Source organism: Carassius carassius, chromosome 24 (assembly GCF_963082965.1).
Source record: "Carassius carassius chromosome 24, fCarCar2.1, whole genome shotgun sequence".
Classification (NCBI taxonomy): Eukaryota; Metazoa; Chordata; class Actinopteri; order Cypriniformes; family Cyprinidae; genus Carassius; species Carassius carassius.
This window is the reverse complement of record NC_081778.1, coordinates 16,338,328-16,364,362: the sequence shown is the minus strand read 5'-3', so window position 1 is coordinate 16,364,362 and position 26,035 is coordinate 16,338,328. Positions and strand designations below refer to the sequence as shown.

At 40.4% G+C, this 26,035-nt stretch overlaps 2 protein-coding genes and 1 pseudogene across 4 annotated transcripts in view; all 3 read left to right on the top strand.

Moving 5' to 3' along the window:
* The first annotated feature begins 21 nt into the window (after positions 1–21).
* LOC132102971 (PDZ domain-containing protein 2-like) lies at positions 22–3,651 on the top strand. 2 transcript variants are annotated; one of them, XM_059507731.1, is made up of 6 exons: positions 22–1,626; positions 1,817–2,021; positions 2,208–2,306; positions 2,534–2,747; positions 2,994–3,110; positions 3,326–3,651. In XM_059507731.1, exons 1-6 carry the CDS (start codon positions 116–118, stop codon positions 3,472–3,474), a joined length of 2,295 nt encoding a protein of 764 aa, XP_059363714.1. In that variant the 5' UTR covers positions 22–115; the 3' UTR covers positions 3,475–3,651. The 2 variants fall into 2 exon arrangements, with proteins under 2 accessions (XP_059363714.1, XP_059363715.1); XM_059507732.1 differs by lacking the exons at positions 2,994–3,110; positions 3,326–3,651 and having other exon boundaries at positions 2,520–2,654.
* A 35-nt stretch (positions 3,652–3,686) lies between these two features.
* Positions 3,687–6,733, top strand: LOC132102970 (aquaporin-10-like; annotated as a pseudogene).
* Positions 6,734–19,104: 12,371 nt separating this feature from the next.
* Positions 19,105–26,035, top strand: part of LOC132102969 (phospholipid-transporting ATPase ID-like) — a 42,999-nt gene continuing 36,068 nt past the window's right edge. Inside the window, exons 1-2 of one of the 2 annotated variants that reach the window (XM_059507729.1) lie at positions 19,105–19,196; positions 22,394–22,461. In XM_059507729.1, coding sequence (XP_059363712.1) covers positions 22,437–22,461 — 25 coding nt within the window. In that variant the 5' untranslated portion in view covers positions 19,105–19,196; positions 22,394–22,436. Of the gene's footprint in view, positions 19,197–22,393; positions 22,462–24,296; positions 24,567–26,035 lie in introns of those variants that run through there. The other variant, XM_059507728.1, reaches the window with a different exon arrangement.

The window sequence follows — 26,035 nt, the reverse complement described above, 5'->3', positions numbered from 1 at the left end:
ATCAAGTCTTCACCTTGCAAAGGAAATAACTGGAAATCAAACAATAATGGAAAAAGATTCAATCAGATTAAAACGCAGCAATACTGTAAGTTCTGATGAATAATTTCTCAAATCTATGGACCCAGTGGACTGTACTCCAAGACACAGAAAATACATTCCTGACTATGTGTTTGGAGCTTCTTTAGATTGTACTGAAATCCAACAGGAGAAACCTTCTTACAATGCAGAAAAAGCTGGAACATTCCCAAGAGGGTTTTCAAAAGCACACTTTGTACCGAAGCAAGAAACCTCTACCAACAGGGAGAACAGAAATTATCAAAGGGACAGTTCCTCTGGACTAAGTTTTTCAGTGTCATCAAAGCCTAAATGGAGTACAGAAAGGTCCTCTGTCAAAAAAGCTCAGTCACTTCTGCCTGATGACAAAGAAGATACAAGCAGAATGTTGTTTACAGGGTCCTCAAAGTATTGTAGTCAGTCCTTAGAAAGGACCAGGAGTAGACTGTCAGCAACTGCTCAATGCAATGCTCGCAGGAACCAGCCTGACAGATCAAGCATCTCCCGCCAGGGTGTCAAACACTTGTTAACCACATCCGGAGGAATCAAGGAGGAAAATGGGGAAGACAGACACCCATTAGCCTCAAAAGGAGAAGCACACAATGAAATCCCTAAAGAAGAAGAGAAAGATAATGTCTTTATGTTTAACACTGAAGGAAGGAGAGGAGATGGTGTTCAAGAAAAGTCACGTTTACCATCCTCAGATTCTGTGAAGAATACAATCAGCATGTTTGAATCTTTGGCTCAACGAAGCAGAAGCACACCAGAGATTTTTCGCTCCAGGAGGACCTTATCTGTACCAGAGCCCTCCAAGCCTGCAGCTCGATTGAAGAAGAGTGATTCAGAAATAAATCTAAATTTTGGAAGGGTTGTGGTGAACAAAGAAAGTCTAAGAACTCCTCATTCGAATTCCACAGTGAAAGAAAGTCCAACATTAGAACAACATCAAGATACATGCAAAAAGAGTCTTAAACTTGCTCCAGCATTAATACAAATGAATGAACCAAGAACTGACCAACTTACCAATGTGAGGGATGAAGATGAAAGGAGGACTATGAATAAAAAACACATGGATGAACCAGATTCTACCTCCATTGCCCCCTCAGGGCTCAGAAACATAGCAATGGAAGAAAAAGCGAGAATCCAACCAATCTCTCAACAGTCAAATGCCAAAAGTTTACTAAAGCAAAAGTCAATTTATGTACAATTAGTTGATGATGATGAAAACACACCAACTGACTCACCTGATAGAGCCTCTCTCACAGTTAACATTCAACAGCAAAGTAGCCCTGGAGCCATAACAGTCAATGGTAACAACCCCAAAGCCCTGCCCAATCCTCCTCAAAGTTCTACTCCTATCCAGACAATATATTCCTCACTCAATAACTCTAATAATAACAACTATGAAACAACAAGGAAGGATTTGACCTCTACTAGAATGGATAGGGGGAGCTCTGATGAAGAAGGCGATTATGAGGAAACAGACACCGATGAAGACTCTGACTCAGGAGAGTCATTTGTGACCATCACAAGCAACATGAGCCAATCAGAACGCAAAAGTTTCTCTCTAAGGTAATTGATATGAAAAAAGTGTTATAATTGATTCAAATTGATATAGAAAAGTTATTTAGATTAAAAAGGAGAGTCCGCTTATTTCACATGCACAAACAACCAGGTCACCCAGTTTTAACACCTTACTTTTCTTTTTTAAATTTCTATATCCACATAACCACACTATTGTCTTTCTACTTCAACCTATTAGTCTCGTGGAACTATGTAATTATGGTGGAGTGGAATATAAACCATCAGATGAATGTTTGTCAGAGGATGATGATGTTTCGACACACACACGCTCTGCGTCCATGAGCTCAGACATCTCAGCCTTCTCTTCTGTGACTCTCCTGAGCACTGATGAGCTGGATAGCTTAATAGATGATGTCAGGGGCTTGGGAGATGACACCCTGAAGGTACAACAAGTGATATACCAATATTATTTTATGTCTAAAAGCCATAATTTGACAATGAAATATACTTAAAGTTGTATGCCTTTTCAATTTTGTTATAAAATGTATATACAAAGACAATTATAGATTGATATGTGCTATTACCTATTTCCTTTTGCTATTATAACTTGTACCTCTGACTTATGACAGAAATATGAAGATGTGCAAGTGGTTGTGTTACACAAGGAAGTAGGGAGTGGCTTAGGATTTACCTTGGCAGGTGGAGTGGATCAGAATAAACCAGTCACAGTGAGTATCACGGAATGCTGTAATGCACAAACATGACTCATAGACTAATAGAAAAAAAATACAGATGGTCAAACAAATGTCCATACAAAAAGCAGCAAATACATGAAAAAATAATCTGTTTGTGTGGCTTTAAGTACACCACAAAGTCAGTAGCTTTTTGGCTTTTTAAATGTCTGCTATTTGACTTTAACTTGAAAGGGTTGTTTCACTCAGATCTCATCTCTTAGGTCCACAGAGTAATACCAGGTGGTGTAGCGGCACAGGAAGGCTCTATCTTCGAGGGTGCTCAGGTGTTGTCAATCAATGGCACTGCCCTGCAGAATTCCGGCCACTGGGACGCTCTGCATACATTGAGAAAAGCAAGAGGACAGGGCATGGCAGTAGTTGTTCTCCAGAGTGGTAACAACAGAAAGGAAGACACTGAAAAATCAGGAATCACTGGTGAGTGATGGACAGGTGACAAAGAGGTCGTGATCTGAAGGAAAACATTTTATTATACATATGTGGTGATCATTATGAATGTGACAGCATCAGGAAATCAATCAACATTTAGGGAAGATTTTAAGTTATTTGATAATAATACTGATTAAGTTGCCTTACTGTGTATACATGTGAGATATAAATGTGCGAAGAAAGTAGTCTTTTGCAATCTGATCGTAATAGTTTGTGTGTGCATGCCCCCTACAGGCAGCAAAGTACATGTGATTCTGAACAAGTCCAGTTCTGATCTTGGCTTTAGTCTGGAAGGAGGGGTGGGATCCAGCTCTGGAGACAAACCCATCACTGTAAAAAAAATATTCCGTGGTAAGACCACTTTATCTTGATTTAAAGCAATCCCACTCAAAACAACTATGCAAGAAGTCTGTAAAAAGAAACATTTTCATATGTAAGGTCAAATGGCTGCTTACCTTACACCTACTTGCTACTGGCATCCCTCAGCACAAGAAGACTATTTTTAGCTTGTGCTGAGTTTCATTCCAAGTCCCTCCATAACAATTAAGTCGACTTCTTGATTCCAGGTGGACCAGTCAATGAAGTTTTTCCTGGGGATGAGTTGTTGGAGGTGCAAGGTCAGAGTTTGGTGGGTTTGATGCGTCTTGAAGCTTGGAGCCTAATAAAGAAACTGCCCCCTGGTCCAGTGGAGGTCTTACTGCACCGTCCTCAGTAACCAAGTTGAAGACCTCTACTTTTCCTCTTGCATCTCACTTCTCAAAGCAATTCAGACATAATTTATACACTGTTTTTTTTCTATAAGGATTTTTGCTGTTACAGGTTCTGTGAAATTGTATTTTTGCAAATGTTCAGTTCTGCAATTAGAAATAATAATTTGCCATATTGTTTCAAAGTGTGTGTTTTTTTCTCACTGATATTATATAACTATGAATTAATACTGCCAAAATTAAAAGCATAAAAGCACGGGGGGCCAGGAGGTCATTTTTTCTATCTCTTGTTTTAAATAATGTTTAAGCTCTTACATTATTTAACCATTGATGTAATATTGCACTCTCAGTCTTTATCAGTAGCCATTAATTTTTTTAAGCTACTATGTATATGTGTATATGTTGTCTGTACAGCACAAATCCATCCCAATTGAACTTTTTCATATTAAAGACAAAGGAAGCAACTACATTTCTTTCATATTTGATATTTATGATTATATAATTTTTTTTGTCTGATTTTAGTTTTTTTAAATAACAGTAACAGAAAATCTTACTGCCCTTTCATACCAAAGCCAAAATAGGAAAAAAAGAAAAGGAAAAAAAATGAACAAATTGAGCTTATTATTTGCATAATCAGCCCTGTAAGAATATATTGTTTCAATAACTGCCTGGTGGAAACAGTAATATTGTTGCCAATGGTAACATTAAACATGATTTTAAACATGGATGGTGGCTTTGGGATGAAAATTTGGGTGTACAGATATCTGAGCTAGATAATTGTACAATATCCTCATTTCTAAATGTCATCTAATCTTCCAGTGTCAAAATAATTAGATTATCTCGATGTACTGAAAAGCATAAATGTTTTACAGCAGCAGATAGAGATTACTGATTCTTTCTTTCCTGGTCTCCTCTCTTCTCTCTGTCCCACATGATTATTAATGATTTATTAAGGGGTCATGGTCTAGATAAGACAAGCTATGATGTGGATGTTGTCTGCTTAATGTGGGATGTTTGAACCTGGAAAGTATATTTAAAACAGGGTTTAAAGGGTAGCTGAGCTACTGAGGTCAGAAGATCATCTCCAAAGAGTGGAACAGCAAGTTTTGCACAAAACCTAAAAGCCAAACTACTAAAAATGAGTCGGATAAATAAAGAGGATCAAGGTGAAAAATGAGCTGGCACGACAAATTATGGGAGAGATCTTAGGCACTTTTGTACTGCTGGTAAGTGTTTTGTTGTTTTTTTTGTTTTTGTTTTTTGCATAGTTTTCACTATTAAACAAACTTTGATAATAGTATTTTGTTTGCACATATGTTTCCATTACTGAAATTTTGTTCATTATCACTATGAAATAAAACAATTTGTTAATGCATTAAGTATCATGAAATAAAACATTTTCATTGCTAATTCATGCTTGTGCAAATTATGTGAACTAATGTTATTTTATAATTTGAAGATGTGGTATTATATGTAAAAATTAACATGAACCTAGATTAATAAATGCTGTAAAAGTATTTCCTTGTTAAGTTATTGATACCGAATGTGTAAACTAATGTTAACAAAGCATTCCTTAAACAATACATAAAAGTTACACAAAACAGAAATATTTATGTATTTTGAGGTTTTTCATACATGCTGACAAAGTGTTTGTCTGTGCAGAAGCTTTTTATCTGAAATATCATCCATATTTTAGTAAATAATCCAGTGCAGGGTCAGTTTTTGAGTACTATCAGCTCCAATAGGAATATCACATAAGAGTGTGACCACTTTACTGAATTGCACAGCTGTATGTCAACTGCAGGTGTCAGACCAAGAGCATGATGTGATGGTGATATTTTTAATTCAACAGTCCAAAAAATAAGAGGTCATTATGAAGTAAATTGTGTTTCTGACCAAATTTGTGCTTTGTGCACAAGCACAACTGGGAATAACTGGAGCAAAACATTGCTGTGCTTTTACGCTAAATATCAACACTATTGTAAAATAAGTTTATACACAAAAAAATTATTATTATTATTTTTCTGTTGTAGCTGTTTGGTTGTGCTGCAGCAGCACAGGTGAAAACCAGCAGAGAAACTAAGGGGCAGTTTCTGTCTGTCAACATTGCTTTTTCTATAGGCGTCATGTGTGCAATGTACCTCTGCAGGGCAGTATCAGGTAAAATGGTTATGGCTTGGGTTGCTTTGGGGCATTTAAGGCAAAATCATTTCTATTATTAATCTTTCTTTGAATTGACATAAAACTGACTCTCTTTTTCTTTTTTTTCTTAGGAGCTCATATAAACCCAGCTGTGTCTCTGAGTTTCTGTGTGTTGGGAGACCTAGCATGGATAAAGCTGCTACCCTATTCTTTGGCTCAAATATTGGGGGCTTACCTCGCCTCTGGGCTTGTCTACCTCATCTACCATGGTAAAAGAGAGAGAAGGAGAGAGAGAGAGAGAGAGAGAGAGAGAGAGAGAGAGAAATGAGACATTCTTTTTTCAAATATACATCATGTAGCAATAATTCCACATTTTATACTTAACCGTATTTTTCTTGTTTTTTTTTTTGTTTTGTTTTTTTGGATCTCTCATCTCCTTCAGATGCAATTATGGAGTTCAGTGGTTGAGTTCTGACTGTTTTTGGTCCTAATGAAACAGCCAGTATCTTTGCCACTTACCCAACTGATGTGGTGTCAGTGCAGACCAGCTTCCTAGATCAGGTCAGCAAAAGGCCAAGGCAAATTAGATAAGAGCTCTGTAGTTCATGCAAGCACAGTAGAATTACTTCTGATAAAATAATCTAATCTGATGTAAAACAAACAGCTGTAAAGCAATATAATATTCTACAACATTAAAAAATGTACGTTGAGATTTTCAAACATTAATCAATTATCTAATAGATCATGCCAGAAATGAAAACTGACCAGGCGGTTGTCTGTCTCCTGTATGTCTGGGTTTAGGTGGTCGGCACAGCCATGCTGATGCTGTGCATTCTTCCTCTGAATGATAAGAGAAACGCTCCTGCTCCCGAAGTGTTGCTCCCTCCAATTGTAGCAACTGTTGTCCTAGGGATTTCCATGTCAATGTCAGCTAACTGTGGAGCTGCTATAAACCCTGCCCGTGACCTTGGTCCACGACTCTTCACCTTCACAGCAGGCTGGGGCAAAGAAGTCTTCACGTATGTAATCAACTCCATCTATTTCACCTATTTATTGTCAGATCAAGAGCTTTGATGTCCCTGCACATTCACCTCCTACCTTTCAACTTACAAAATCTCCACCCATAAAATTAATGACTGGTTATGTCACTTTGCTTAGCTCCAGTGCTCTATCAAGGATCTCGGCGCAATGTCTAGTTGCCACATCAGTATTTGTGCGTCACTTCTGTTACATCCTAAGACGTATGTCATTGTTGCTGTTAATACTGTGTGTTAACTCCATATGTAACTGTGCTTCATTGATGCCTGACATCCTGTTGGGAGTTGTAGTTTTTGCTGGTTTTCCTTTGTTCCTCCCTGTCCTCTCACAGAAGACAGCCTGGTCAGAGCTGTGGAGAGGAGCTTGTATTTAAACCGAGGGAACGGACACAACACCAGAGAGAGTTTGGCTTGTCTGTTTTCCCAGTTGGTGGTTTAAGCAGTGGTGCTGCTTTAAGAAAGCCTGTTGCATTTGATTGCTATTGTGTGATCAGGGCCTGTAGTGTATCTTCAAGACAGCCTGTTGTACTGGCTGTAGTGATTAGAAATTGGTTTCTTTTTCTTCTGCCTGCAGACGCAGTAAGGAGGTGGGTGCCACTTTTATTTTATCAACGTATGCTTTTCTCCTGGTTTTGTGGAACAGTGAGGAAGTCAGGGAAGAGACATGTTGTTGATTTTTAATGTTTTCTTTGCTAGGTAAGTTAGATTACTTTGTTTCAGTTAGCATCCCCTTTTTTTGTTTGTTATTTTGTCCTTAACCCCCTCCTGAACCTACAAGCGTCTTATTCTTTCTTTTTGAATTATCCATATTGTTAAACCTCTAATTTCCCCTTACCCTTTAATGCTGTACAAAGACTTTACACTGTAAATAAAATCTTGAAGAGTTTCCATGAGTGTGAGTGCTGGGATTACAGATCGTCATCTCTCTCACCATTTTGGTTTGCAGGTTCACCGACACAATTGATAATTTTTCTTAAATAGCATATGTTACTCCCCTTGTCACCCCTAGACACAGAGGGGGACGTAACATATTTGGGGGCTCGTCTTAAACTTTTTTTTTTTTCAAAGAGATTATTTCTTACTCTACTTTGCTTGACTGTTTCCGTTTTTGGGCAATAGGGAAGAGACCTCTTGGAGGGTGAGTATGGAGTTCAATTTAACAGCGTTTACTTTAGCTCCTACTATTGAAGTCTATAACAAATGCAGAAAGCAGGACTTGCTGGTGATAGCAGATTTTTTTAGTATCACTGTTCCAAGAGAAGCTGCTAAACGGGTAATTAAAGATAAGCTTTACATGGAGCTAGTTACTGCTGGTATTCTGCCAAGCGATTCTGAAGACATGGAGGAAAATACTGAGACTGGAGATGTAGGTTCTTTTGCTGGTCTGCCTCCCAGTATTGATCCTAACAGTCCACGCTTTGACCCTGTGCTTGCGCTTAAGCTTAAAGAATTAGATCTTGCTTTAAAGAAGCAGGAACAAGAGCTTCAAGTAGTTAATCTTCGTACATTAGAGGTACAGGCTAACAGAGATATTAAATTGCGTTCCCTGGATATAGAGGCAGAGACTTTACGGCAAAAACCTGTCCCGGCACCGCGTGCTAGACTTCCCTCTTCCCCTGCTAGTGTGCGAACCACTTTTTCTTCCGGCCCTCAAGAGTCTCACTCCACTTTTGATGTGACCAAGCACATAAAGCTTGTACCACCATTTAAAGAAACGGAGGTGGATTCTTATTTTATAGCGTTCGAGCGTATAGCTGGGGTGGCCAAAAGATATGTGGGGACTATTGCTCCAGTGTAACCTTGCTGGCAGGGCACAGCAAGTGTGCTCTGCTCTGTCAGTTGAGCAGTGTTTGGACTATGAAGTGGTTAAGACAGCCGTTCTCCGAGCTTATGAGCTAGTGCCAGAAGCTTATCGTCAGCGTTATAGAAGATTAACGAAAACAGTCAATCAAACATACACCGAATTTGCTAGAGAAAAGAAAAACCTCTTTGAAAAGTGGTGTGGTGCTGGTAAAATTTCGAGTCTTGAGCAGCTTCAAGAACTAATCTTACTGGAAGATTTAAAAAATTGTGTGCCAGAGAGTGTAGTTGTTCATTTGAATGACCAGAAGGTCATGACACTCTCTGAAGCAATGGTTATCGCTGATGAATTTGTGCTTGCCCACAAAAATGTTTTTCCGGTGAACCGTATGTTTCATAATCAGCCTCCCGTTACCGAGAGTGGTGTGAGGGACAGATTTTTAGGGGGTAAATTGGAAAGAGGCCATAAGACCGTCTCGAACCGTGTTGGAGATAAGCGTGTATGCTTTTATTGTCTCGACCCTGGCCATAAAATAGTGGACTGTAAAGCGTGGAAGCAGAAAATGGGCACAAAGACTAAAAGTGTTGCTTTCATTCACTCTGCTGCAGCTGTTGAGAATTCTATGCCATCACACATCTCTGGTTACGAACCATTTATGTTAAGAGGAACCGTTTCGCTCTCCCCTGATTCCCCTGCATACCCGGTCTCTATTCTACGTGACACTGGGGCTTGTCAGTCCCTTATACTGGATAGTGTACTGCCTTTTTCATCTGAGTCTTATACGGGCACAAGCATCCTGGTTAGAGGTGTTGAACTGGGTTGTGTAAAAGTACCGCTACATGGTGTCTGTTTGTCATCTGAGCTAGCTTCAGGACCTGTTAAGATTGGTGTGCGCTCTGAATTGCCAGTGAACGGTGTAGACCTAATTCTAGGGAATGATCTGGCAGGTAGTAAAGCGTTTTCATCCCCAATTATGATAGAAAAACCTGACTTGTTTAGTTGGGTGAATTTACCTACCAGTTTTTCCACTGTATTTCCAGATTGTGCTGTTACTCATGCACAAGCCAGAAAAATTTCTGACGTCATTGATCTCTCTGATTCCTTTATTGCACCATCGTTTGAACCTGCAGAGTGTAAGCTTGAGATTGAAACTAAGCTAGATGTTCCTAGTGATGAAGAGACTCCTCCTGCAGAGTTGCCATTCCTGAAGACTGGTAGGGAGCAGCTCATTACTATGCAATGCTCTGATCCAACCCTTAAACATTGCATAGAAGCTGCTGATGCGAATATTAAATTGCCAGCTGGGGTGGAGTATTATTGGGACAATGAGGTTTTGATGCGGAAGTGGAACCCTAGACTAGCTGATGATGCTCTCGCTAGCTGTCAAATAGTGTTGCCCTTTGCTTACCACTCACAAGTCCTGAAGCTGTCACATGAGCATGTTCTTGCAGGTCATTTAGGGATTGCAAAAACTTATCACCATCTCACGAAGTATTTCTATTGGCCTGGAATTAAGTCTAGCGTGTCCCGATTTTGTAAAGCGTGTCACACATGTCAATTATCTGGTAAACCCAATCAGAAAGTGCCCCCAGCCCCCTTACATCCAGTACCAGCAATGGGGGAACCATTTGAAAGGTTGGTAATTGATTGTGTTGGCCCTTTGCCCAGGTCCAAATCTGGACACCAGTATATCTTGACTATAATGTGTGCTGCGACTCGCTTTCCCGAGGCTATCCCTCTACATACTTTAAAAGCTAAAACTGTAGCCAAAGAACTAGTTAAGTTTCTTTCTACTTTTGGGTTACCAAGAGTCATCCAGACGGACCAAGGGACTAACTTCACTTCAAAGTTGTTTGCGCAGGTTGCAAAAGAGTTAGGTGTTAGTCATGTGCTGTCAAGCGCATATCACTCACAGAGTCAAGGTGCTGTGGAACGCTTTCACCAGACTCTTAAGTCAATGTTGCGTGCATATTGTTTAGAGTCTGGGAAAGAATGGGTTGAAGGCTTACCCTTGCTGATGTTTGCCGCCAGAGAAGCAAAACAGGAGTCAACTGGGTTCAGTCCAGCAGAACTGGTATTCGGCCATACTGTGAGGGGTCCTCTTAAACTGCTGCAGGAACAATTACTGTCTGCAAATCAAAGCCCCGTGTCTGTGTTGGATTATGTCAGCAGTTTTCGTGAGAAACTTCATCAAGCCCGCGATTTTGCTAAAAGTCACTTGTTAACTGCCCAGGCTAAAATGAAGACCCATTTTGACCGCAAAAGTCTAAGCCGCAGCTTCCAGCCAGGGGACTCTGTATTAGTGTTGCTCCCTATTCAGAATTCTCCTTTGCAGGCTAGATTTGCTGGTCAATACTCTATTAAAGAGAAACTAAGTGAAACAGACTATGTTGTTAATACGCCTGATCGTAAGAGAAAGACTAGGGTATGTCATATAAACATGCTGAAAGCATATGTTACATAAGCGAAGTCAAATACTTCTCATGATTCCAGTGTTACCCCTGTTATTGCTGCTGCTTGTTTACCTGTATACTCCCCTGCGCAGGATGGTTTAGGTATGGGCATTGAGAACGTGTCCTGTGAACACCTCGAAAACTCAGCCATTTTAAATGGTCTAGAGACCTATCTTGCTCACCTCTCTACAGGTCAACGTGAAGATATTGTGTGTCTAATTAGTAGGTTCCCTATGCTGTTCTCAGATGTCCCCGGTCAAACTACTGTCATTTGTCATGACATTAATGTTGGAAACTCCCCTCCTGTCAAACAGCACCCTTATCGGGTTAACCACCGAAAACGTGAGATAATGAGAGAGGAAGTGTGATACTTGTTGCAGCATGGTTTCGTTCAACCTAGTCAAAGCCCCTGGAGCTCACCCTGTTTGCTGGTACCGAAGTCTGACACTACGTATAGATTCTGTACAGACTATCGCAAGGTTAATAGTCTTACTAAACCAGACTCTTTCCCATTACCTCGGATGGAGGATTGTGTGCCATAAATAAACGAGAGTTGCGTAAATTTTTGGGTATGGTAGGGTACTACAGAGGATTTTGTGAGAATTTTGCCACCGTAGTCTCTCCATTAACTAACCTTCTGTGTTACATCCTAAGACATATGTCATTGTTGCTGTTAATACTGTGTGTTAACTCCATATGTAACTTCCTGGGGTCCATCATTTATCTGGTCTTCATTCAGTGGCATCTGCCTGAGCCTGAGGATGAACCTGAGTCTGAGGAGTTTAAAGAACAAACAAAGGTCATGGAGCACAACAAAGTGAAGTGAGTGAAGTGACATTCAGCCAAGTATGGTGACCCATACTCAGAATTTGTGCTCTGCATTTAACCCATCCGAAATGCACAGACACAGAGCAGTGAACACACACACACACACACTGTGAGCACACACCCGGAGCAGTGGGCAGCCATTTATGCTGCGGCGCCCGGGGAGCAGTTGGGGGTTCGATGCCTTGCTCAAGGGCACCTAAGTCATGGTATTGAAGGTGACAAAACAACAAAAAGGATGAGTTATACCATAAAATTTCTTCCCTTTAAAGGCCTGGGGACTGTTGAATCTAGCTCCAGATCCTTTCCCCCGTATTCTCTCCATTATTTCCAGACTGTTTTATACTGTAAATCTTTCACAGCAGAGCTGAAACCTTGATATAATAAATATTATTTATTATTTTCAACCCCCTTCATCCCTTCAGACTGTGGCTTTCAACTATGAAAATGACTATTTCCTTCACATCATCGTTGTTTCATAGAAGTGATTTAAAATATTTGTATACTATGTATTGTATGTATGTATATATATATATATACCCCCCTCCCAAGTTCCCACCCACGCCTTCCTCTGTTGTTTCTACGGTGCGAGGACGCACCTACCGGGAGGGGGGAGTACGGTTACATACCTGGACTCATTGTGTGTTTTTGCCCCTGTGACCCAGTTTCTGTCTTCCGTATTTGGTTTGATTAGTTCCCAGGTGTGTCTATTCTATTCCCCATGTGTTCCATGTCCCTGTTAATTTAGTGATTCAATCCACCTGTGTTTCCCCATTATCCCAGGTACTTAAACCTTGTCCTTTCAGTTCAGTTTTGTCGGGTCTACTATCCACTTACGTGTGTCTACCTCTGTGCTCCATGTGTTGGATGTAATAAAAGCCTTATTTCGTGTATCCTCAGCTCCGTGTTCCTTCCGGCAGCGTAAACGGTAACAGAAGACCCGACCTAAAAAGTTTAAAAACTGCGTGTTTTCCCTCCGTTTTGTTTTCCGTTTTTTCAGTCTTTTTCTTTCCATAGTGTGTCATGGATCCCCTCTATAGCCCCGAATTCCTCCTCCTCCTGCTGGAGCAGGAAGGACGTTCTCTTGAGGACCATACCAGACAGTTTCTACTGCTAGTTAATGCCACCAGCTACCCGGACCAGCCTGAACTCCAGGTGCAGAGCGTTGTCGCCCGAAGATGGTCCTCGGGAGGAATTAGCCGCATTCGTGGAGTGGACTCTGGCGAGAAATGGGTCACCTCTCACCGCCTGCCCCACGGAGGATCTCGCCAGTCCCACTCCCGACCCAGAGACCAGCCAGCCACCATCCCGCCACACGGAGCCAGAGCCCACCGCAGCCGCAGAGCCCGAGCCATCCAGTGACAAGGAGCAGGATCTTGAGAGCGCGACTGACCAGGTGTGTGAGCCGGCAACACCGTGCATCGTGGGAGTCCTCGTGGAGATCGAGGGCGTGGAGGAAAGCCCTGCCCACACTACTGCGACTGAGGGTGAGCTGTATCCGGTCTCGGGAAATATGGAGCAACTTATGGATCTAATGGACTGGTCTATGGAGGTAATCCCTAATCTTCCTGTTTCTCCACTGGTTCCGTCCAGCCCTGATTCCCCTGTATACCCTCTCAGTCTCCCACTCCTACCTCCTCCAGTCAGTTCCTATGCTCCATTTCCGCTGGTTCCACCCAGCCATGAGTTTTCTGTTTCTTCGCTGGTTCCGCCCAGCCATGAATTTTCTGTTTCTCCGCTGGTTCCGCCCAGCTCTGAATTTTCTGTTTCTCCGCTGGTTTCCGCCCAGCCCTGAATTTTCTGTTTCTCCGCTGGTTCCGCCCAGCCCTGAGTTTTGTTTCTCCGCTGGTTCCGCCCAGCTCTGAATCTTCTGTGTCTCCTGCCTCCCAGCCTCCCTCTCCCACCTCCTCCTGGACCTGCCGGTCCCTCTGCTCCACTTCCGCTGGTTCCGTCCAGCCCTGATCCTCCTGTCTTTCCTTCCTCTCTCTCCTCCTCCTAGACCAGCCACTTCCTCGTCATCCCAGCTGGTGCCAGTCAGTCCCGCAGCTCACCCTCAGTCCGCGCCATCTGGGCGCGATGGTTCGCCGCTGGACTGCCAGTCTCCAGCTCCGCCTTGGCGCATTAAGGCCCTGTCTCCGCCTCCGAGCCCTGGACTCCTCCTCGGTCCTTCGACCCAGCGGCTCCGCCTTGGCTCTTAGCTCCCTCATCTCCACCGTGGCCTGGCATCCCACCTGCTCCACCGGGCTCCCTCGTCCCTCCGGCTCCACCTTGTTCAGTCGTCGACCATCCGCCGCCTCGGGACTCCACTCCTCTGGTTCCACCTCGTCACTCCATCCCTCCGGCTCTGTCAGGCTCCTCCTTCCCTCTGGTTCCACCTCCATCCTCGGTCGCTCCGGCTCCACAGCGGTCTTCCAGGATTCCGCCTTGGTCGCCTGAGCCTTCTGCTCCACCTAGGCCCTCCGGATCCTCGACCTCACCCTGGCTCTGTGGCTGTGCTGCTCCATCTTGGGCTCCTCACCCACCGGTGCAGTCTCCGCCTGTCGGCCCCCTGGTGTCGTTGACCCCTCCTTCACCATTGCTCCTCCCGCCATTGACTCCACCATGGATCTCCGTCCTGGCTGGTCTCTGGCTCCTCCTGCTCCTGTCTCCTCCCTGGCTCCTCCCTCCGTCGTCTCCTCCCTGGCTCCTTCCTCCGTGGTCCCTGTCTGCTGGCCCCCTCCTGGGAGTCTGTCCTCCACCGGAACCTCCTCCCAAGTTCCCACCCACGCCTTCCTCTGTTGTTTCTACGGTGCGAGGACGCACCTACCGGGAGGGGGGAGTACGGTTACATACCTGGACTCATTGTGTGTTTTTGCCCCTGTGACCCAGTTTCTGTCTTCCGTATTTGGTTTGATTAGTTCCCAGGTGTGTCTATTCTATTCCCCATGTGTTCCATGTCCCTGTTAATTTAGTGATTCCACCCACCTGTGTTTCCCCATTATCCCAGGTACTTAAACCTTGTCCTTTCAGTTCAGTTTTGTCGGGTCTACTATCCACTTACGTGTGTCTACCTCTGTGCTCCATGTGTTGGATGTAATAAAAGCCTTATTTCGTGTATCCTCGGCTCCGTGTTCCTTCCGGCAGCGTAAACGGTAACAGTAATATAACCACATCAAACTCTAGAATTTAGTTTGTTGTGTTGTGCTCTGTCTAGTGTATTTTGCAAGTAAAAGTTGTACAGGGATGATGAGTATGGGCACTTTTGTGGTGTACATTAACAAGTTTACAAACAAAGAGTTTTAAAATCAGTTTGAAGCCCCTATTGAGCAAACATTTATCTGAACTTGTGGGAATAGGTATATTGATTATATGTACTCAGAAGGCAACTTCACTATCATTTCATGGAATATCCTTTGATGTGAGCAATTATTTCACCATGCATTTAATGAAAGATCTAGCTATAAACGTAGTGTCAATAGGCCTATATTGTAGCCTATTTCTTCATTTTATTTCTGTGTTATGGTTGCTTTTATTATAATAACCGCAACCATAACACAGATATACAATGAAGTCATATCTTCTGTCACGAACATGTCATTTTAGGTCCTGTAGTTCTCTGAACTAGCTGTGATTTGTGTGTACCCATGAGTATTAATCCACAAATGACTTAAGCTCTTAACTTTTTTAATGTGGCTGACACTCCCTCTGAGTTCACACAAACCAATATCTCGGAGTAATTCATTTACTCAAACAGTACACTGACTGAACTGCTGTGAAGAGAGAACTGAAGATGAACACCGAGCCGAGACAGATCATTACAAACTAATGATTGACTTGTTCTGGAGTCAAGAACCGGTTGCATCGGTTTTCGGATCACTAGTAGTGATGGGAAGTTTGGTTCTTTTCCGCAAACTGGTTCTTTCGGACCGTTTGATTCGATAAACCAGTTGAAGAAAACAATTCACTGGTTCTAATGTAATGAGAGATGTCAATAACTTAATGACGTCACTGGCGATGATTGCCCTTCATTCAAGCCTTCAGTTTACCCGCGCTCATAACATTAGCACAGAATCAGTTCAGAATCAATCATCAAAAGAACCAGTTCAGTTCGGATTCGCTGTGTGTTGGTCTGCTTCACACTGAATCACACATGCGGAGTATCATCAGCTCCTCGGTTCTCGAATCGGATGCGTCTGACAGAAAAGGTTCTTGACTCGAGAACGAGTCAGTCTGTTGTTCATTAACTGGCTCGGCTCGGTGTTCATCTTCAGTTCTCTCTTCACAGCAGTTCAGTCACTGTACTGTTTGAGTAAATGAATTACTCCGGGATACTGGTTTGTTTTAACTCAGAGGGAGTGTCAGCCACATTAAAAAAGTTAACAGCTTAAGTCATTTATGGATTAATGCTTATTGGAGACGAGAACCGTTTCAAACGATTCAGTTCGATTTGGTGAACTGGTTCAAGAAGATCTGGTTACATCGAATGATTCGTACGCGAACCGGATATCACTACACTGCAGTGAACGCACTCACAACAGACCCAGAAGAGAAGACAATGGTGAATAAAGTCGTAGTTTTTGTTCTTTTTGGACTAAAATGTATTTTCGATGCTTCAACATACCGTACATAGGTTTTCAATGGAGGGACTGAGAGCTCTCGGACTAAATATAAAATATCTTAAACTGTGTTCTGAAGATAAACGGAGGTCTTACAGGTTTGGAACGACATGAGGGTGAGCCATTAATGACATAAATTTTTGGGTGAACTATCCCTTTAATTACATTGTGTGAGCTGCCTCTTTAATACCGCTTGGTTTATACACATGTTGCTGCTGATTGGGATGACATTTTTGATACACCCACCAACAAAAGGGAAAATGTATCTCAAACCCCGTTGCACACCGTTTCCATGAAACATGACGTTCAAACCGGAAAAACATAGCAAACCAGTGCACACCGGTTTGATCTTTAACTTGTCCCTGGACTCTCAAATAAGTATCAGAATCAGGATGTGCTTTATTGCCAGGTATGTGTACACATACGAGGAATTTGTTTTCATGACAGAAGCTTCCACAGTGCAACAGAATGACACAACAACACAGATAATAAAATAATAAATAATAATAAAAATTAAATAATAATAAAAAATAGAACAATTAAGTAAAGAATAACAATATAGAAATTGACATTTGTATGTACAGGTATATTATGTGCAAATTTGAAGTGTAGACTTAGTATGGTGTTAGATAAATATGTGTATGAGTGTATAAATAGTGTGTTCCACAGTTATTGTCAAGCGTTCATGAGATGGATAGCCTGGGGGAAGAAACTGTTCGTGTGTCTGGCTGTTCTGGTGCTCAGAGCTCTGTAGCGTAGACCAGACGGCAACAGTTCAAAGAGAGAGAGGTGCTAGGTGTGAGTGGTCCAGAGTGATTTTGCCAGCCCTTTTGCTCACTCTGGATGAGTTCTTGAATAGAAGGGAGGGTTGCACCAATGATTCGCTCAGCAGTCCGGACTACCCTCTGTAGTCTTCTGAGGTCAGATTGCGTAGCTGAGCTGAATAGTTACTGAAGTGCACAGAATGGATTCAATGATGGCAGAGTAGAACGGTTTCAACAGCTCCTGTGGCTGGCGAAGGAAGTACAACCTCTGCTCCGCTGTTATATAACAACCATATAAAATATGTCCAGGATTTTGTGTCCAGGTCAAACTTTAGTTTAACAAAAACAGAATTTACCTCACATATTACTAATGTGGCGGAATTTTTAATAATAAACTAACGCACATGCGAAAAGGGTGTTTTAGGTATAAAACTATATTGTGCTATTGTTTAATTATAATAGGCCACTAATAGTAAGCCTATAAATTGTAAAAAAAAAAATAGTATAAATGTTCAAAATTAGTTGTTTATTAGTATATAATATAGATTTATTACCGGGTTTACCGGGTTTGGGGTAAGTTGACCCGAGTCAGTGGGTTAGATGCACCAATCAGTAAAATGAGCATCTGACTGAATCTATTTCGGACACATCAGAAATAAATAATAATTTTAAAAAAATTCCTTTTACAAAGAGTCATATTTATTTTCTTAAAGTTAACTCTAACAACATAAAGCCAACCAAATAAAGTTTACATTTCAATATTTAATTGGGTTGCATTTCTGAAATAATATGCAAACACCAAAGTTGTAGCCTTCTTAAAAATAGACTAAACAAAGAGTTTGTTGGCCATTATTGACTACAGGTCAAAAGATATATCTGATTATAATGTGATGAAAAGCATTTTCTGGTTCTTATCAGAGAAGCATTTGATGCACTTGTACACTGTCCCTATCAAATAAACTGCAAATAGTAAGTATAAATGATAAACAAAACCAATAATATATCACATCAAAATACCCTTTTATAATTCAGAGATTTAACTAAACCACAGTGCCTTATGGTGAGGTAAGTTAAAATGCTTGCACAATTTACCCCACAGCATTTGGGGTGAATGCTGTAGGGTAAATTTTACTGTGTTCCAAAATACATCATCACTTCAGAGTAAAAGTGTACAGTTGCCAAGATGCAGGGAGTGGGTCAACTTACCCACTGGCTCACTTACCCCACTCTCCCCTACTTCCATTGAAGATGAGACAGAAGCAGGTTCAGAGAGTGAGGGAGAGCCCTCTCTTATCAAAACATCTCAAATAAAGTCAATTATTACAGAGTGCGCTGTCTTCTCTTTAATTATATATTTGTAACAACTGGATAATTTGTATTTACAAGCACCCATCCTCATTGTGCCCATTTTTTGGTCTAGGCCACTGCCCTTCAAAATATCTGTGCAAAATATCTCTTTACAATATATTCAAGTCTTCATCGCCAATACCGTTTTTATTATCTCAAACTGTTCAACCATCCTGCACTGAATGAAGCTGTGTGCCCAGCAGAGGGCGCACAGGACAAATCAAAACAATGAGCACATGGTTAACGTCAGTCTGCCCCCATGCTGCACTGTGAGGAAAGTTACAGCATGTAGCCTATATTCTGCATTAATTAAAAATTGTATGATGACATTCTTTAAAACCCACATTAAATAACAAAATTAAGATGCATGCAGTCATCAGCAGCAGTGTTAAATCACACTTAGCCTATGCTACAGGAACAAATCGAATGTATAAGAAATTTGGAATCGTTTTTTTTTTTTTTTGTCTTTCATCGAACATTTAATAAAAGCATTCCTCCTGAGCAGTGCAACTGAAAGTGGGAACTAGCAGATGCAGATGCAAACACCGCCTCTCCACCCCGCCTCCCTCATCCTATTACTATGAGCAGCTGCTGGCCTATCGAGTGCGATACACTTTCACCTTTCAAGGATGTTTTGATCGTCAGAATCGCATGCATCCAATACATAACGCATGTTGACTTCCGACGGGATACCTGTAGAGAACAAGCTCTTACGGATAACAGAGATGCATGAATTCAACATTGCTTGCAGGAGGAGCCGATAAAGGTAACGGTCTTATGCGCTCACGACAATAAAAGCTTTACCTAGTTCAGTAAAAGGCTCTACATGCTAACAGCGTGACTTCTGCGAGAACAGTTATAAAATACTTATATAAATCACTGTTTTTCCTCTTATTTAAACCAGAGCTGCATCCTGCGCATTGTAACAATCTCGTTTAACGTTTTGTTGTCTATTTCGCATCTAGCCTACAGCCACCCAACAATATTCAGTATGTCCACCTAATGAATACAATAAACTGATTATTGTCAAAGGCTTATTAATTAACTTAAACCAAGTTATTCTAGGCATTTCGAAGAGCTTTTGTAAGCAGAAATCTTTGTTAGTGTTGAAGATCATTTCTTCACACTTGACTGAAATATTATTGATAATCAAATGTTGATTAAAAAGTTGATAAAATGCAGTTACATGTCCATCCTTGTAATACCTTGAAACAGCATGGAGAGATATAACCATTTATTTACTTATTGACGTGGTACTTTTAAAATATTTTTAATAAGAACATAATAAGAACATTTTAATAAGAATCCAGCATTAAAAATTTTATTACTTACAAGTAACAAAATAGCTGAGTAAGAAATCCCATAAAAATGTACGTTTTGTGTTGTTGTATGTATCATCTCCACAGGCCCCTTGGAATACCTTCAGAGACCCCTGGTTAAAAAATCATGAATTAAAACTCTTAATTGCTTACCATTTGTAATGTTAAAAAGAATATCAGACTTTAACAATGTTTTTGATTAGAGATGTGGGTTCAGAATTTGGGTTAGGTATTTTTGTGTCACTTGTGGCCTAATCTTAATTGAACAAGGGATTTAAGCTAGTTCTTGAAATTCCTTCGAGAGTAAAATTCTGACTGACAGCCAAGAAATGTGCTTTGTTGTGCTTAAAGAGCCAACAATGTAATAATTACCTAGAGAAACAAAGCATATGAACACAAAAGGCAAGGCCATTTGTATAAACTGTAATAATTATTATTATATATGCATCTTAAAGGCCACATCTGTGTGTGTGTGTGTGTGTGTGTGTGTGTGTGTATATATATATATATATATGTTTAAAGAGAGAGAGAGAGAGAGAGAGAGCAGACTCATCATTTTCTGTAGTCAATATCATTATTGTGGTTCTGGTTTGATGGTAATTTCCTGTTTGAAATCACAAGTGTAAATGATGGATAAAAGAATTAGGTAAAACACAGGGGAAGCCAATGAGGGCAGAAGAATTATTGAAAAATAACTAGAACAACATGTACAGGAAAATACATGGACAAAGTAAGTAAAATATGCAGCACATATGCTTGTCATAAATAATAGATCATAACACTCAAAAGCTGGCTTGTTCAGCCTTACATGACCGCGAATAAATAACTAAGAGTGCCCTTTTCTCTTGATTAAAATGCAAAAGCCACTTTCTGGTTTGCATTTTGTGACAGACTGCTGCATGATGCTTGTTAGAGATGCTGAGTCAAATGACTTGCTTTACACCACTGCAGTCTGCTGTCAGCGTGAAGATGTGTACTTGTCTGACTGTGTTTATATCCAACATGGCTTCCAGATCTGGCTTATTTAGTGTCAAAAGCAGACTGCTTACTGGGTCTGTCCTTAAGTAGCTTTGTGCATATCAGAATGTGTCCTTGCTCATTTATGTGTGTGTGTGTGTGTGTGTGTGTGTGTGTGTGTGTGTGTGTGTGTGTGTGCTTTGGGTCATTGGTTTTGACCTGCTGGTGTGGAAGCCTCCAGTCGGATACATGCTAATAGACTCTAATCATGGCTGACACATGTGTAGCAGCTTGACTGTCTGTGTGAGTGTGTGTGAATAGACAGAAATATAACATCTCACCCGAGTTAACCTTTAGTGTTCAACTTATATTCTGTGCTTTCTTTACATCTTTGGATTTGTTATTTTTGTGAGAATATTTTTACCTGCAGAAGCAGTTTTAGGTTTTTTTTTCCCTGTTCTCAAGCCATAGATGACCTCCTCCTACCCATCTCTTCCCACGCTCTCAAACAGTCTGCTTTGATTGTCTGCATATTTAGGCATCACAACATATAATACATTGTGTAAAAATATACACATTCCTTTTAGAACCTTCTATAGAAAACAGTATATACATTAAAAAACAAAAGTAATAAAAAAATTAAGGAAATATCCATACACTGGTCGAATGTAGAGCTCTTAAAAGGGCTAAATCTTTGTCATAATTGACCATCACCCCTTGAGTGCTGATTATCCTAAATATTCAATTTTAGCAGATAAAATAAATAATAAAAACACAGATATCAACTGATAAATTCTATGATGTCAGTATGTATTGAACATTTATACTTAACCAGGCCCCATATGGAAAACTTCTAAACTATTTCATAAATAATGCTTATGTCCTTTGACCAACTGTCAATGTAGGTTTGATCACTATTTTAATGATTTTCTTCAAAAAAGTCTAGGTATGTGATATAAACATGCAGAGTATATAGCTTTACTGTAGAGGATGTAGTCATATCTTTTGCATCTCTACTATCTTGTCTGATTTATGGAATCTGTATTTCCTTTAGTTTCTTTTTTATAATACTGCATAGTAAGCAGAGCCACACTGAAATAGAAAAGAGCAATTTAGCCTCCTATTGCATAAAATGTTTAAACAAATGAAATATGTGTCAGGCAGACAGGAGACAGTAAGCAGACAGAATTACAGCGTCTTCAGAGAGAAATTTATTGGTAACCAGACCTGCAGACATCAATGTGCTTCTGGAACAGACCACTTTCTATTACTTAGCATTGGCATTTAGTCTTAATAACAGTGCTATGTCCAGTTCATTGTATAACTAATGTGAATGTATAAACATCTCAAACAGGCTTATCAGTCTTAGCAATTATCTTAATATTAACATGATTAAAGAAAAATAGTTGGAAAAAACTTTTCCTCGGTTTCAGTCAGGCATTAAGATTACGGCTGCAGGTTCATAAGCAGTGGCTTAGTTTTAGCTGACTGATCTGCATACTGTCGTTGTCAAGGATTAAATATCACTGAATTTCCTGAGTGAGCGTAAACTGTTGGTATGTCCCGTTTTACCCTTGAGATCCTGTTGACAATGTGGTTCACTCTCTTTCCCTCTCTCTCCCTCTTTCTCTCTCTCTCTCTCTCTCTCTCTCTCTCTCTCTACATGTGTGCCTGCATATCGGTGTAGATTTTCCCATGGGACGGAGCGGCAAAATTTCAGAGGTGTGGAAATGTTCAGAAAGAGGCCTCCCCCAGGTAAACAATTAGCTACTCTCCCTGAACATACACACACACACACACACACACACACACACACACACACAAACACACACACACACACTTTTATATTTAATTGCCATATTGTGCTCTGAATATAAAATACACACTTTAAAAAGTGTCCTTAACACTCAGCTCAACCTTCACTCTATGGCAATTTGTAACTGTTTTATATTTTGGTGAATAAATAAAAATTGTTGTACGATCTACTTACACCCCATAGACCTGTATATATAAATTTTTTTTTTTGCAGAAAGACATATTGTCAAGTGATCATTAAACAACAGCACAATCCATTGAACACACTGTACTTATATCCCTCACTACCACATTTTCATTCTCATCAAAAATCTTTTTTTTTGTGCTACTTGACTAAAGTTCTATTGATGGTAGATTTAGGACCTTCATGTTGACTTTGTTCAAAAAATTGAATGAAGATTCCTTACAGATCACATTGCACAAATTCATACAAAATAGCCATCAGGTAATATGTTTATGACATCAGGATGCTTTGCTTTAGCAATGATGCTTATGAGAATTAGCCTAAAAGATGCAATATCCCATTCATAGGGACAGCGCCATATTACATTTTTGACAGGAATGAAAACAAGGTAGTGAGGGAGAGAAGTACAGTGTGTTCAATTGAATATATTGTTATTTAACAACAGATTGTTCAGCTGACAAACCATTTTTATGAAAAAAGGAAAAACTGTTTTGAAAACTGTGATTTGGCAAAACTTGCATGATCTAGAACCTTTATATAATTCATGCCATGGTAAAGACTGTCAGTCTAACCCCTCACAACCTCGTTTTCACACTTTAAATTCAATATGGTGTCTAACCCAGCTATAAAATGCAAAACTTCTTGACTTCCCTGAACTCATCTGTCTGATTTAATTTACCTATATTGTATTATGTGGTGCAGTCAGATAAGAACAAATGATTGTTGTTAGTATTTAAGAGGCAATTTCAAATATTAGCATGCACATTTATATTTATAATATAGTTCTGTGTGTGACTGGGTATAGCCACAGGTGTGATTTTGTTCCAAAGCTTGTGTGTTTTCACTTTGGTGCAGTGCAACATCAAAAGCTAAAGACATACACATGAGTATATGCTGGAGCATTGCGTTTAACAGTCCGGAGGTTTCCTTCCTTGGCACAAGGCTCCCTCTCTCTCCACACACAACAGAAGTAGCACGTGCACAGACACCTGACTAGTCCAGATGTCTTCCGCAGTGCCTCCTTTTCTATGAAACTGTCTGTTTATCAGGCGCCACTTTGGCTCTGAATTGTATTGCTATAGGGATATTTCACTGCCAGACGAGTCAGTATGGTCTCTGGCTCCTTGTCTAACCCATACATATTTTTACAGCTCTGCAGTATATGTTGCCCTGGCAACCTCCTCAGTCATTTCCTATTGGCCACATCCTCGACCAATACAACGGCTTTCTGATTGTGTCATATAAAAACATCGTCGTAGTCCCAGTGGCGCTGCTTGACAGAGTTAGCTGACTGTGTTAATAAAACGTACGAGTCGAAAATCGATATTTCAGAGGTTTTTAGTTGAATGTCTATTAATATTTGCTAATTTAGGACTTTAAAGGAGTTTTAGGAGTTTTATACTTGAATATTACATGCATACCTGAAACGCAGAAAGTTACTCTAAATGACTGTGCAAAAACAATCCTATAGTGTAGAAAATTCACGCTGTTTAAAACCATTTAGGAACTAGTTTTGTGAAAGTGTTATCGAACCGCGACGAATGACCTCGACGACTCTGAACTCTGCAAATCAAAACCGAGAAGGAATGAAGTGTAGCCTAATTGGCCGCCTCGTCTGTAATCTGATGTCTTCCACTCAGCGCTCCGTCATCCTGCGCCGGCGTGCCGCTGCCGCGCGCGCGTGTCTCCGTCGCTCCGCCGGTGTGATGTCCGACTGCTGTGTGCGCAGTTCTGTGTAAACGACGGTGCGACAACATGACTATCCCGAAAGACATCCCAGAGAAGTGGTTTCCAATCATTCTCCCTCTAAAAAGGAAGAAAGAGGGATTAAGCAACTCAACAAAAATAAGAAAAGGAACAGGTACATTTACGCTGCGTTTTATGTCATTTGTTTACCACAGATGATGTGATCTGAAATAAGCCTAGTTGGTGATTTCTATTATTCTAATGTATGTGACATGAATTCATGTTGGAATAGAGGTCATTCAGACAATAATGTCACATTTATTACGTTATTTATTGTGTATTTATGTTTCTCCCTCCTTCAACACATCCCTGTCATGTAAATAAACAACTTTGTCTTCTTTCATAAATGTGCTTATTTATTCATTATTTTCCGCTCTCATAGTTGTTTTACAAAATCACACTGATGTCCAGTGACCGCTGTGTCTGTGTATGTTCCATGACCTTGTTATCATAACCATCATGCTTTCCCCAGTCAACATTCACAAATCACTCAAATCAGCCAATTAATTGCATCTCAGTCTATTTTTTTAATGTGAAACAGTCTGTATAGTCAGTCTTTAGAAAGTCTTGTTGATGTTATTGAGATGATTGCATAACCTAATTTCTGCATTGAAAGTTAATGTCATTTAAGATCTGTCACACAAAATATAAAATATCTCACAATATTTAACTACACAAGTTAGAATCTCTTTCTCATGTGCATTTTCCCCATGAATCACTGCTTATCAACATGAGGTCTGATTTTGCACCGTTCAAAACTGTTTGTAGTTTTCATTAAATGTTGTTGTAAGTTTTTGTTGGTGAAATTAAGTAACTTGATGCTGTTCTGATTTGTAAAGGTGCTGAGCTGGACCTCTCAGATTCTGTAAAGCCAGATCACAACTGAACAAGAATTGCTGTTTGGTTGGGGATCAACTTTATGTGCCTTTTGTCTGTAATTTTTTTTTTTTTTTTTTTTTGAGGTCTTGGGGATTTTTACACTCAGCGGCCTCAATATATGTGTAGCCTTTTCAGTTTATTATGTGGAGTCATTTGTGCCACATTTCTGTGATTCTTACCTGTACAGGCTGGAAATCACAGTAAGATTATTGTTTTTACCTCTTCGACTTTCATATTTATGTCTCACTTTCCTCTAGATGAGATAAGTTAAGATGTCTGTCATATATGACAGTGCCTGTCACAGCTTAGATGCTCTCATTATTAATCACTATAGAGGTAGAGCCATCTAAAAATGACCAGAATGATTCAGACAACAGAGGTGGCTGCCATGTGTAAAGGTATCAAAGTTTCATTTAAAATCAAGAAGATTCCCACAAAATCACCTTTGGCGTCTTATTTGTACTAGTTGTCAAATATTTCAAATGTGATTAGAGTGACATTGTGTTAATTATTAAGTATAGGAACTGACCTTAAGTTGACCCTTAAGGCCAAGAAATATCCAGTGGACAAGCCGCAGAAAGGAATTCATTCTTGTAGTTTCCTACCATACTGTAGGTAGAAATAGTTAGTGTCCTAGTAACACTATTCTTGGCCTTTTTAGGGCTTGTTAAAGTGAATGTCTCATTGACGCAGTCTATTGTGACA

What these genes read in the sequence shown, in the direction of transcription:
- LOC132102971 (XM_059507731.1), top strand. Translation starts at nt 116, where the DNA reads ATGGACCCAGTGGACTGTACTCCAAGACACAGAAAATACATTCCTGAC. An exon ending in CGCAAAAGTTTCTCTCTAAG is followed by an intron (nt 1,627 to 1,816) that starts GTAATTGATATG and finishes TCAACCTATTAG; the next exon opens with TCTCGTGGAACTATGTAATT. An exon ending in TGGGAGATGACACCCTGAAG is followed by an intron (nt 2,022 to 2,207) that starts GTACAACAAGTG and finishes GACTTATGACAG; the next exon opens with AAATATGAAGATGTGCAAGT.